Below are 11,518 nucleotides of genomic sequence, written 5' to 3'. Positions count from 1 at the left end.
ATGACTAACAAAGCACTTATATACTAACAAAGGACTGGCTTATCTAAAGCTGAGTAGCACTTGACATGTTTTGGCTCTATGAAACCTGATGTACTTATATGATTCTGTTTTCTTCTAGTTTGTATCTTCTTGGTCGAATGCACTTATTGTAATGTAATGTAAATCTTTCATCTATAAATCATCAGAAAAATATGCTAAATACTGAAAAACCAACCAGTATTCAGTTCGATGTCGTTTAGGGTTAAACGACAATCTCTGTAGCAATTTCTTGGCAGCGTTGCTTAAAATCTGACTGAAATGACTTAGTTTTGCAAAATGTATCGATTGTTTCACCTCTAGTCTATTTCCCAAAGTTAAACAGTTGTTCTGGTTTGAAATAGAATCAAACACATCTTCAGCGCTGGATACAAGGTGCATGTAAGGACAAGATTGAAAAAGGACCACTTGTGAGGAAATCTCCTGCGTATCTACCGCGGGCTGACAGCTTAAATGCAAAAGCATGTTCGAGGAAATGGAAAATAAAGTACTTCTTTGAGAGGACTGTTCTTTGCTTCAGAGGTGAAACTCTGAGCATCGTTTCTCTATTCATAAAACCATCAAAGGGAATCTGCCAGATGAAATCACTGAAATGAGAAGAATCAACATTTAAAAATGTCTGCTTTTTCTTTGGAGGTAAAAGCTTAAAGTGGATCCAACAGCAAGTCGAGCACTTTGTGACCAGGCACTAAAATACTCAATACAATAAATATGATGGTACATGATCAGTGTGTATCATCAGGAGGACTGCTGAGGGATTACCATTGGCCAGAGCCGGAGTCATTTCCATTGCACTTCACTGTGAGGGCCTCAGGTGCCGAGCAACCCGTCATCTTTAGCCATTATAAATATAACACTCGCAGATTATTCTTCATCTATATACACATCTTCATCCTCACTCTCTATAACTCTTATGATATAATGCCCTCTAGTGGCCATATACTTTAAATATGTCTATGAATTGAACTGCAGTATTTCAGATACAGCACCAAGAGGCCCTTTCCTTCCCTCTGATCTATGACAAAGGCACTGACATCAGCACACAAACACCCAATCACTGCCGTTTCCTGCTCTGTGAGGATGTCCTTATATGGACATTTGGTAGCTTTGTGACAAGGCATACCGCGGCCAATACACAAACCATTGAGTACAATTAAGCCACATTCACTGCTAAGAGGTTCATCAGTTCCCCCCCTGGGACTTCTCATGACAAATCCTGAAGTGAAACAAAAACATACTAGCAGGTTTTGGCTATCTACAATAAATAATCTAATCCGAGCGCTATACACTCTACTGGTCTTCTGACTGTAGATATGTGCAAATGTTTCACTGGTGTCCATGATGGCCGAGGCCTTAAGACACACCTGTAGCCGTCACTAAAGACAGAAGTACATAACATCAGGTGGACGAGGGTCCCCAAGCAGAGTGAGCTGTCCTGCAGGGAGCCGTGCACGAGAGCTAGTGCTGCTGACGTCCAACTGGCAGGGAGAGCACTTAGGGCCGATGGAATCTGGAGAAAAAAACAATACACAAACACACAGTCTTAGTTCATGAAAAAACAACACACATACAGTTTAAAATTACATTTTTAGTTGATGTCAACGCAGAGATATTCATTTAGGGTTTTATGGGTTGCAATCAAATTGCACGTATATGGTTTGTTATTAATCTTCCCATAAAGTTGTTTTAAGTGAAAGCCCTGAACCACATCGAGAACAATTATTTAGCAGGTGTTTAAAAAGCAGAAAAATAAGAACCTGCACAGCGTTTAATAATCCAGTAATACATTCAATGATCTACTGCTGCCGCAATTTCATCTGATATGGATTTTTACCAGGCACAGAAACACTTCTTAAACACCTGCCTTCACAGATTTCAAAGTATCGTGTGCTGCAGTGTATTGCTTTAGACTAGAGAATGAAAATGGTCTGATGTGATGATTTTTTTGTGATGAAGATGAATGATTTAGATTCTGCAGGAATAGATGAAGGTGATATTGGTTTCACTTAATATTATGGAATACAAAAGATATGGTAAGATTATATTGTGTTTATCCCTTGGGGACATTGATGTGCAGCAGTTGCAATAAAAAAAAGGGGGGAAAGTGCAACATAATAATAGAACATTAGGGTGAAAATCCCAAATAAATGATATACAATATAAGGTAAACAGTTTGGATAATAGAAATATAAACAGGATAATGTTAAGTGTTTGTATTCTATTTTTGTATTGAAAAGCTGTTCTTTAGGACTTTCACGCTCAAAATATTTGTTCAAAAGACATTGGCGAAACAAGAACTATGCAATGTAACACATCTTGAGCATCTTCTACTCAAGCTAAAGCCACCATATTAACTGATTTGAGTCAAACAGAGTGTAGTTCATTTGGAAAAATATATTAGACTCAAATGTGTATCACTTTTTACTGGTGGATTGAATCCCTCTGCCACACAGATTTAATAACATACGAGAGCGTGAAACTGCACTTTATTGGCAATCAATGGCGGAGGCTAATGAACTGGAGCAGCAGGTGCAGGTGTGTATATCATCATGACTTTACTGTTGGAGGAAATGTCTTCTGAGGACAAGAGTTGTATAAATATTGATCAATGTGATCTAATAAAACAGTAGGATTGACGGTGATAAATTACTAATGAAGCAGGAGCATAGACTGTATATGTATAGATGTATGTAGTGTCCGTGACGTCACCCATCAGTTTCTGCAGGGTTGCTGTGAAGCCCGAAGCAAAAAGTCAAAATCAACAGAATGTATTGAAAGACCAATCTTTATTTTCAGGTGACTCTTCTTTTAAATGAAACCTTCAGACATGAGATATTATTAGTATTGACAATCTAAAAAGACTGAGCAACTCAACAGCTAACTTTACATTTGTTATTGTCCAAGCATTTGTTACACTCATTTGTTCCCCTCTCATATTCACAGTGTGAACGGATTGAGACAGCGTGGTGTCCAGAGAGCTGCAGGGACTTCAGGGAGAAACCTCAGTGTGATGGACGTCCTGTCTGTGCCGGAGAGGGCTTTCCTCTGCGAGGAGGACCAGGATTCATTTTCCTCGTGGATGTTCTTCTTGACCCTCGGAGAAGGAGAAAGTGGTGAGGCAGTCGTGTCCTTTCCTAAGAGAAATTACAAGAAACACAAAACATGACATTATTGCAGAGCAAGTGTTTTATCTATGAAAGAGGTGTGTTTGTGTGTTAAGATATCTTCGTTTTTTATTTCAACAGTGAGCTACAAAGATAATCAGATTATGAATGAACAGTATGAAGTTCATCAACATTGAAATATATTTTATTATCAAAATAATATTTAATTGTTATCAAAACTTAGTGCAACTGTAGTTTCTTGCTCTGTTCGGCTGTCTCACTGAAATAATCAATTTTACCACATATACACAATATAAAGAGATAAATAGTAGCAATTCTTACCATGTGTTAAATCATTTTTGCCTTCAATACATTGAAATAAGAAAGTTGACAAAAGTAATGTTGCTTGTTAGCATCTAAAATGTAACCTTTTGCATGCAAAGAACCTTCAACTTCATTGATGTGTAGGTGATCTAGCATGAGGTAAAGTTGAATGGAATGTATATCAGTGTATTATAGTCAATACTTCATCTTTTTAAAATGTTTCTCGATTCTTTGTACAGTATGAAAAAAGGGTATTTGTACCTTGGAGTATGTGCTGAAGTCCACTTCTGTCTCACTCTCTGGTCCAGCCTGTCTGGATCACCTAGAGGAGACTTAAAACAAACAGATATATGTAAAGTAACGTGTTGGTTACAAGCTTATGTACATGCAAACAATACAACTTATTCTCTTCTGTTGGATTGAGTTTAGTCAGGGTCCTTTTTATTTGACTGACTTGGAAGAACAAATGTAATGCAATGTATAAGAAATAATTTCCTTGTCCCTGAAGACCTGACTACGCTATTCATCGTCCTTACATGCAGGCATGTTACATGTTACATGTTCACGATCTACAGCCACAGTAAGTGAGTTTCTCGAATGTTACAATAAAATAAATAGTAAGCATTAGTACAATTTATTAAAACCACATTTGGGTTTGTTCGTTAATATGATGGTAACGTTAACTCACTAGCAAACTAACTATCTAATGTACGAGGATGACCTTATTTTACCTCACACAGAAGCCTTTTGTTCTACAGTACAATCCCTCTTAATGATTAACACTTCTCTATTATGTTTTAACTTGGATGCTACGGATAGCATCGTCAGCACTTATGTAGCTTCTTCTCGCTCAAATGCTAACCCAAGTCTAAACATTCACGTTAGCAAACAGTAAGAAATAAAGTGCTTGAATTTCACTTACCGAAGAAACCGCATTCATGGACGGTAAGTTAAGTCCGATATTTACATGAGCACTCCATCAGGCACCAACACAACACGTCTAGGGCTGCAACTAACAACTATTTTGATAATCGATTAATCTGTTGATTATTTCTACGATTAATCGATTAATCGGATAAAAAACACGCCAAAAAAAAGGTTTTCCATTTTCATAACATCAACACACAAAAACAACCCAACTGTAGGCTATAAACATATGCAAAAGCTACAGCTTGTTTTGAACAAAAAATATGTCTCTTTAGGTTGCTCGAAAAAAAACAATGTTCTTTCAAATTATCAACAATGATAACTAACCTAAAAAAAAGGTTGCTTGAATAGACCTGAGCCGTTATAAATAATAATACATTATAAAGTATTATTATTATTTACTCCTTAAATACAGCACACAGTGTCTCAACCCGACCTAGGCTACTTTCAGCAAATTTGCAATGACTTTGAAATAGCTGAATAAATAAATTGGCATAGTTTAAATAAGTTAAAATAAGTCAAGTTAGTCGTTAGTTTGTTTAGTATTTGGCCGTGTCTAAGCCGGATAATGTGCAGCGAGCCGGTCATTATTGAAAAAAACAAAACACCGACAGTATGATCAGAGAGACCGACGCAAAGCGCAGGGATCTTGATCAGGTGTTTTTATTTGTTTTCATTGACCACTTCGCTGCACATTATCCCTTACTTGTCATGCAATATTGAGCAAACAACCATATTAGATAAACGAGAAGCTTGATGTGAAACGCAAAACATGCTATCAGTCTAGTTTCTCGTAACTTACGGTGCTCAACAGCACCGTAAGTTACAGTTGTTCTGATCATGGCTCCAACATGTTTACGTTTCAGATGTTCCCGCATCACTGTGGTGCTCCCGCGCCATGCAAGTTCGATTTTACATAGTTTGCAGGTAACACACTTTAGCTAGGAGCAGCAGTCACAGCAGAGACGTGTCCCTCGAGGTGAAAAAGAAACTCCCTGAACCATTGTCAGGAAGGTGGAAATCTAAGTATATCCAGAATATGTTTTTTTGGATCCAGGCTAGAAACATGATTATTTCTGCTGTAAAGTTGGGCATTTTAACATGGGGGTCTATGGAAATAGCGCCTTTCTGCATCCATCCCCTATCGGCCAATAGATGAACTGCAGTTTGTGGCACCTCCTTATGGGCTTCACGGCTCTGCCCCAGAGTTTGCCGCTTGAGAACGGGAGTTAGTGGCACACCTGACTAAATGGTGAAGGTAATTGACCGCTGGCGTACCTGGTGAACTGTTTGCTGTCTTCATGAACCGTCATCTCACGGCTCTTAAACTCGTTCAGCTCCTTACGGATAGCAGCCTGAGGGAAGAACACACACACACACACACACACACACACACACACACACACACACACACACACACACACACACACACACACACACACACACACACATGATAAAATGCACCTAGCAGGACAAGGCCACCTGTTCCCCTAACCCACACACTCACAACACATCCAGAAAGCTAATACACAGCTGTGTTTTCTACTCTAATCCCATCCAGTCTGTGGCCTCTCATTTGGACTTTCAAACTCTTTTGCATACTTTCCATAAATGTGCCCAGATACAGTCTTTACTCCAGGGAGCTACCTACAATTTATAGTGCTATGTAAACATGTAAATAAGTACTGGCATGAACAATATACATGAGAATGTACACAGCAGAACAAAGATGCATTGTGTTTCCTTCTTTTAGATATATTGATTTGATTTTGTCTGTTTTTATAAAACACCATCAATAATTTAATATAGAACTATTGTATTCAGAAAGTAAATAACAAACTCTTAAAGGTGGGGTAGGTAATTTTGGAGAAACCAGCTCGAGTGCGCTAGAATTTGAAAATACACAACCGGAAAAAATCTGCCACTTCCTTACAGAGCCCCTCCTCCAACACACACGAACGCGCACATGACCAATGAAGGCACGAGATAAGTTTGTGCACAGATGGAAGGCTGACAGGCAGGTAGGCCATCCAGTTATTTTAGCCGGGCCGGCTCAGATGATTGGTCGTGCTTTTGAAAGTACTACGGCTTCCACAGATGACATTTTTTTATGGATTTTTTGTCAAAGCACTTCAGATATTCATTGCTATTGGGATGTCAAGAGCATTCCATGGAATATAACACAAAGTGTTTCTGAAATAAATTACATACCCCAACTTTAAGTGTTATTAAACTATATATGAAATCCTAACTATGTATGAGCTTGTTGCAGTCATTCTCTTTCGTCTGTCAGGGTTTAGTGATCAGGAGGTGTATTGGTTGTGATTTCTGTATGATTTGTAATTCTTAACATCAACAGCAGAGGGCATGCTTGACATAAAAACTGCCCTCCGACCCACCCTGAGGGCCTTTATCCTTCTATGAGGTTTTGCAAGACATGAGGACCTTTGAACAGGAGTTATGGTGCATGCACTACAATTCTTTCTGACACATGTTTCATCTTGCATGTGATCAAACATATATGGTGTGTACTTTATATCTTAGTAGTTTTATCATGTATCTTAATACACCAAGCCCGTTCCATAAGAATACATTCTTCTGAGTCCTATTTGTTGTTTATTACAACAGTAATGCCCACAGTTTTGAAATTATATACTTAACAAATGCATAAAGGCAAATGTTCAAGTGTCTTTTGTCAATGCAGTGACATCCTTTAACCACTTAAAGTTGCATTAAGAGGCCGATCTAAATCTTAATCTAACAATTAAAAAAATGATGGACATGGACTAATACTTACATAAAAAAGTGAAACAGTAATCATCTATTAACCAATAAATCAAGGTTTTACAATGCAGCATATTCAGTTAAGCACCTTGTCGGAGGGAGTAAGCCGGGTCCAGGGTTTGTCCGCCCGCCGGTCATAATCCTTGGCGTCCGTTACCTCCACATACTCGTTGAAACGCAGGATCCTGCGGGCCACGAGCTCTGCGACTGTAGGCCTCACACTCAGCTACACATACAGAGGAAGAAGCACATTAACATCAAGAACAGTCTTCTCAGTTAAAGTCAAACAAGCTGGTCATGCCCTGTATTTATTATGTAAACATTTTTTCATGTGAGCATATGTTAATTTAACCAAGAGCTGCAAAGGAAGAATACTCCACAGTTTCAAAAGTGTTAGCTCCATTTGTGACCACTAGAGGGCTGTTATGTTCACATAAGCATATTTTCTGCACATCAGCCAAAAGGTGGAGCAAAACACATTAGCAGCTAAATATAGACTGTCTCCGTCCTGTCCATTTGATCTTTGTAATGTGTATGTGTGTGTGTGTGTGTGTGTGTGTACTTGTGTGTGTTTACAGTACCTTTCTGGAGAGTCTCCTTTTAATCTCTTGTCTGGCTTCTTGCTCCTCAGATTCATTTTTTTCTGCACGCAGAGAAGCAACAGAGTCATTTCACACCTACAGTACTGTGTTTGCAAGAGCCTCTGCTACTATTTATAACAGCAAGATGTGATTCGCCATACAAGCGTGGCCATCCATGGCTGTAGAGTGGTGTGATGCCTGAACATAAACAGCAGCTAAAGGAGATATATGTATTCGGATTTTTTACACTCACACTCAATCACTCAATGCATTAAGGCGTGGTTGAGAATATCTGCTCAAACTAAGCATCAGAATAGAGAAGGGAAAAGGATTTAAACTAATTGGCATGGTTGTTTGTGCCAGACAAACTGGTTTTGAGTATTTCAGAAGCTTTTGACCTACATGGGTTCTCACGCACAACCACATCTAAAGTTAACAGACACAAAGAGAAAATATCTAGATTTGAGCATGTCTAAAACGAGGTCAAAGGAGCAGGTTTTACTGATTTGAGCTGATACAAAGGCAACAGTGACTCAATTAACCGTGTTATCACAAAGGAAAGCAGAAGAGAACACAAAGATGTCAAACATTAAGCACATGGGCTACAGCAGCAGAGGACCACACCGATAGTTACTGCTGTCAGCTAACAACAAGGAAACTGAAGCTACAATTGGCCAATTAAGAATGAGGGAATGGGGCATAAATATTGATTTCTGCTGCTACACTCACAAGGTAGGGTCAGAATTTGGTGTAAACAGCATGGAAGCATGGATCCATACTGCATTGTACCATCAACAGAGGCTGGGGATAATTTTTTGGGCAAACTTTGGCTCCGAAATTGACACAATTTATAATTTATACTTCACAGCCTATTAGAGTATTTCTGCCCTTGTCCATTCCTGTATGAGCAACCAATCCTCTGATGGCTACTTTTATTACACTCCACACCATTACATGTTTACATCATCTAAAACTAATTTGTTTTAACATAGAAATGTGTTTACTGAACTCAAGTGATGTTCATTCATTAGATGCTGGCCTCATTCTGCTGGTGTTGACCAGACTGGGGCTGTGTTGCACTGTGAACACGTAGTATCAAGTAAGTATCAACACCTTCAGATGGATGCCATGCACTGAAGTTGCAAACCAACTGGTTGCAAAATATTGTTATGAAGATGTGTCAGTAGATCAGTATCACTTCTTGGCCGTTTAGCAGCTGTTGTTTATTTAATGTGTTCAGTTACAGCCTCACATAACTGATAGTGTTCATAACATGTCATTTCAAAGGGATAAACTTGATCAAAACAATGATCAGATATATTTGAAAGTCATGTTATACCTGTTGGGTTATGCCATAGTTGTTTGGACATACCTTAGATATAATCAACGGTTTCAGAGTTTTACTTTGAATGTGTTGTATCCAACACAAACTGGTGATTGTTGTTGGTTGCTATTTTTTGTGTGTTTTCTACTTAGCAATAAGCATATTATATTCAGTCTTTAGTAGGAGAAAAAGCAGTTTGAGCTGGTTTGGATAGGCCAAGAGCAAAACAAGTTATTACCCAATATACTTAGCTGAAAGCCTTCTTTTTGGTCTCAGAAATGCAAAGTTGGCCAATAAAGCAATCCTGCTAACCCTCTAGCAGAATGATTTAAGTCCTGCTTGGTAGTATAACACATATTTATTGACTATTTGACAGTCATTTTATCAGGGTAAGTGTGTATTGTGCAAAATGCAGCCTTACTAAGTGACCTGAACTAACTTGAATTTTATTAACGCAGTATACTAGTCCGTAAACTCACTTTTGATCCAGCCTGTGAAATAATACAGACCTCAGTGTGACACAGCTTCTAATAGACTGTAACTCATAATTTAGACGGGCATATCTGTGTCATCTCTTTGCTTAATGAAGCACGCGAGTCTGTATCTGGTAATTTGTTGCAGCCACAGCTGGAACGCCACAGAACCTGTTATAACTTAAAACATCTTTTCTTTATCAGATATGAAACTTTATGTCATACGGACACACAATATTGGTGTTGCAATCATCAGCTATTCCTGCCTTTTATTTGTGCGAAAAATTGACATAAAAACAGCTTTGCAGAAAATAAAGTCAGGACTGGATGGACATTTTATTATTCACTATTATCAAATCTAGCTGTTTATGGTATATAATTGTATTAATTGTAATCCCCCAACAGTTATTTTGCCAGATTTTTATTTTTCTATTTTGAGCTAGTTCTATGATAGATGATTATACAGTATGTTGTGAGAGTACTTTTTTATGTATTACGTTCATAATATTGCAATAGCTAAAAAAAAAAAAAGTTTCTAAACATGTTGACACCCTAGAAAAGCTGCATTACATCACCCCTCACTGTTATAGTGTATTTCAGAAACTCACGCTTGAGGATGTTTCTCTGCTCCAGCTCGTCTGTGCTGGGTCTTTGGCTCAGGCGCCTGAAAAGAGAAAACTGTGTTCACGTACTTCCTTACACGCAGCTGATAAGAAATCATTCAAACATAACACTGACTTCAGAATAATACACATCAATTATAACAGTTACATTTGGGAAAAAACATTATTATTTCACACCCTCTTCTTGTTGCTAATCCAAGTGCTGTTTGCCACCAGCCTTTCTGCCTCGTCTGGTAGTAAACTTAAGAACATTTTTTTTTTTTAAACTAATAAACCGCCCACAACTACACCATAAAACAGTCTCTCTTATTACCGTAAAGCCCTGCCAAATCCAATATGAAAATTCACACCTAGCTACAGTTTCACAGCATGGTGAGTGTGTGAGTGTGTACCTGACTAGTTTGGAGCCAATCATCTGGCGGAACTCACTTCTCTCCATCTCAGAGCTCCGCGGCAGAATGTTTTTCTCCTCCAGCTCTCTCTGGCTGGGTCTGTTCCCGAGCTTGATGTTCAGGGTGTCTCGTCGGCGGATCTTAATGGCCAGGGGGCCTGGAACAGAGACATAGAGCTAATCAAAGGCCTTAAAAAAACCTGCATCATTTTCACATCAACTGCTAGCTCAGATTAGCCTATAGCTACAAATCTGATCATTTATCATCAACTATCACAACACCTTCAAAGTGAATATGTTCTGTTTTCCTGGTTGAAAGCTCAACTGAACCCTTAATGATACTTAAAACGTTGATTAATATCACAAACTTCAGGTGAACAACTTTGAATTGTTGGAATATAAGAGGAGCCTAATAAACTGGTCAGTGTACTCTTAAAACCATCACTTCAATTGTAATTCAAACCAAGAGCTGCTTGGGTCTCTCTAGTTTGTACGCTGCTTTTACAAAACCGATAGCATATCCTTGTGAAATACCAAACACAAGCACCCTACACGTGACAGTCGATGTGTCACGAGGAGCTTCTCTAAAATGTTTGTATTACAGGCGTTTTCCTGTGTTCCTGTTGTGTGATGCTTAACAAAACTCATGCCGTACTGGTTGTGTACTCGTCTTCCTCCTCATCTTCCTCCTCATCGCGGTACAGGATTGGTCCGTCAGAGTCAGAGTCGCTAGTTGTGCTGTATCTCGGCCGATCGGGGATCACCGTCACTTCGGCTTTCTCTGTGTTCACAGTGAGGCCCTGTGTCCTTTCTGACTGGCCCTCTGCAGACCTGCGGGCAACGACAAAGAAACAAATACTGAGAAATGTTAAGCTGTAAATGTTAATACTTGTAGTTATTTGCACACAACAAACTATTGATATATTGCCAGTATTGACTGTTAAGACCAGC

At 38.8% G+C, this 11,518-nt stretch overlaps 1 protein-coding gene across 7 annotated transcripts in view; it reads right to left on the bottom strand.

The window, feature by feature from the left end:
- Nucleotides 1-89: 89 nt before the first annotated feature.
- Nucleotides 90-11,518, bottom strand: part of phactr2 (phosphatase and actin regulator 2) — a 75,156-nt gene continuing 63,727 nt past the window's right edge. For 4 of the 7 annotated variants that reach the window (XM_010772401.1, XM_010772404.1, XM_010772403.1 and 1 more), the window contains 7 exons: nucleotides 11,223-11,398; nucleotides 10,569-10,725; nucleotides 10,162-10,217; nucleotides 7,757-7,818; nucleotides 7,264-7,401; nucleotides 5,670-5,746; nucleotides 90-1,546 (listed from right to left, as the gene is read on the bottom strand). In XM_010772401.1, the coding sequence (XP_010770703.1) occupies nucleotides 1,531-1,546; nucleotides 5,670-5,746; nucleotides 7,264-7,401; nucleotides 7,757-7,818; nucleotides 10,162-10,217; nucleotides 10,569-10,725; nucleotides 11,223-11,398 (682 nt within the window). In that variant the 3' untranslated portion in view covers nucleotides 90-1,530. Of the gene's footprint in view, nucleotides 1,547-2,784; nucleotides 3,171-3,725; nucleotides 3,797-5,669; nucleotides 5,747-7,263; nucleotides 7,402-7,756; nucleotides 7,819-10,157; nucleotides 10,218-10,568; nucleotides 10,726-11,222; nucleotides 11,399-11,518 lie in introns of those variants that run through there. The other 3 variants (XR_798462.1, XM_010772405.1, XM_010772406.1) reach the window with 3 other exon arrangements.

Source organism: Notothenia coriiceps, unplaced genomic scaffold, assembly GCF_000735185.1.
Source record: "Notothenia coriiceps isolate Sejong01 unplaced genomic scaffold, NC01 NC01_scaffold00011183, whole genome shotgun sequence".
NCBI classification, from domain to species: Eukaryota; Metazoa; Chordata; class Actinopteri; order Perciformes; family Nototheniidae; genus Notothenia; species Notothenia coriiceps.
Note: the sequence above shows the minus strand (reverse complement) of the source record. Positions and strands in the feature narration are given on the sequence as shown.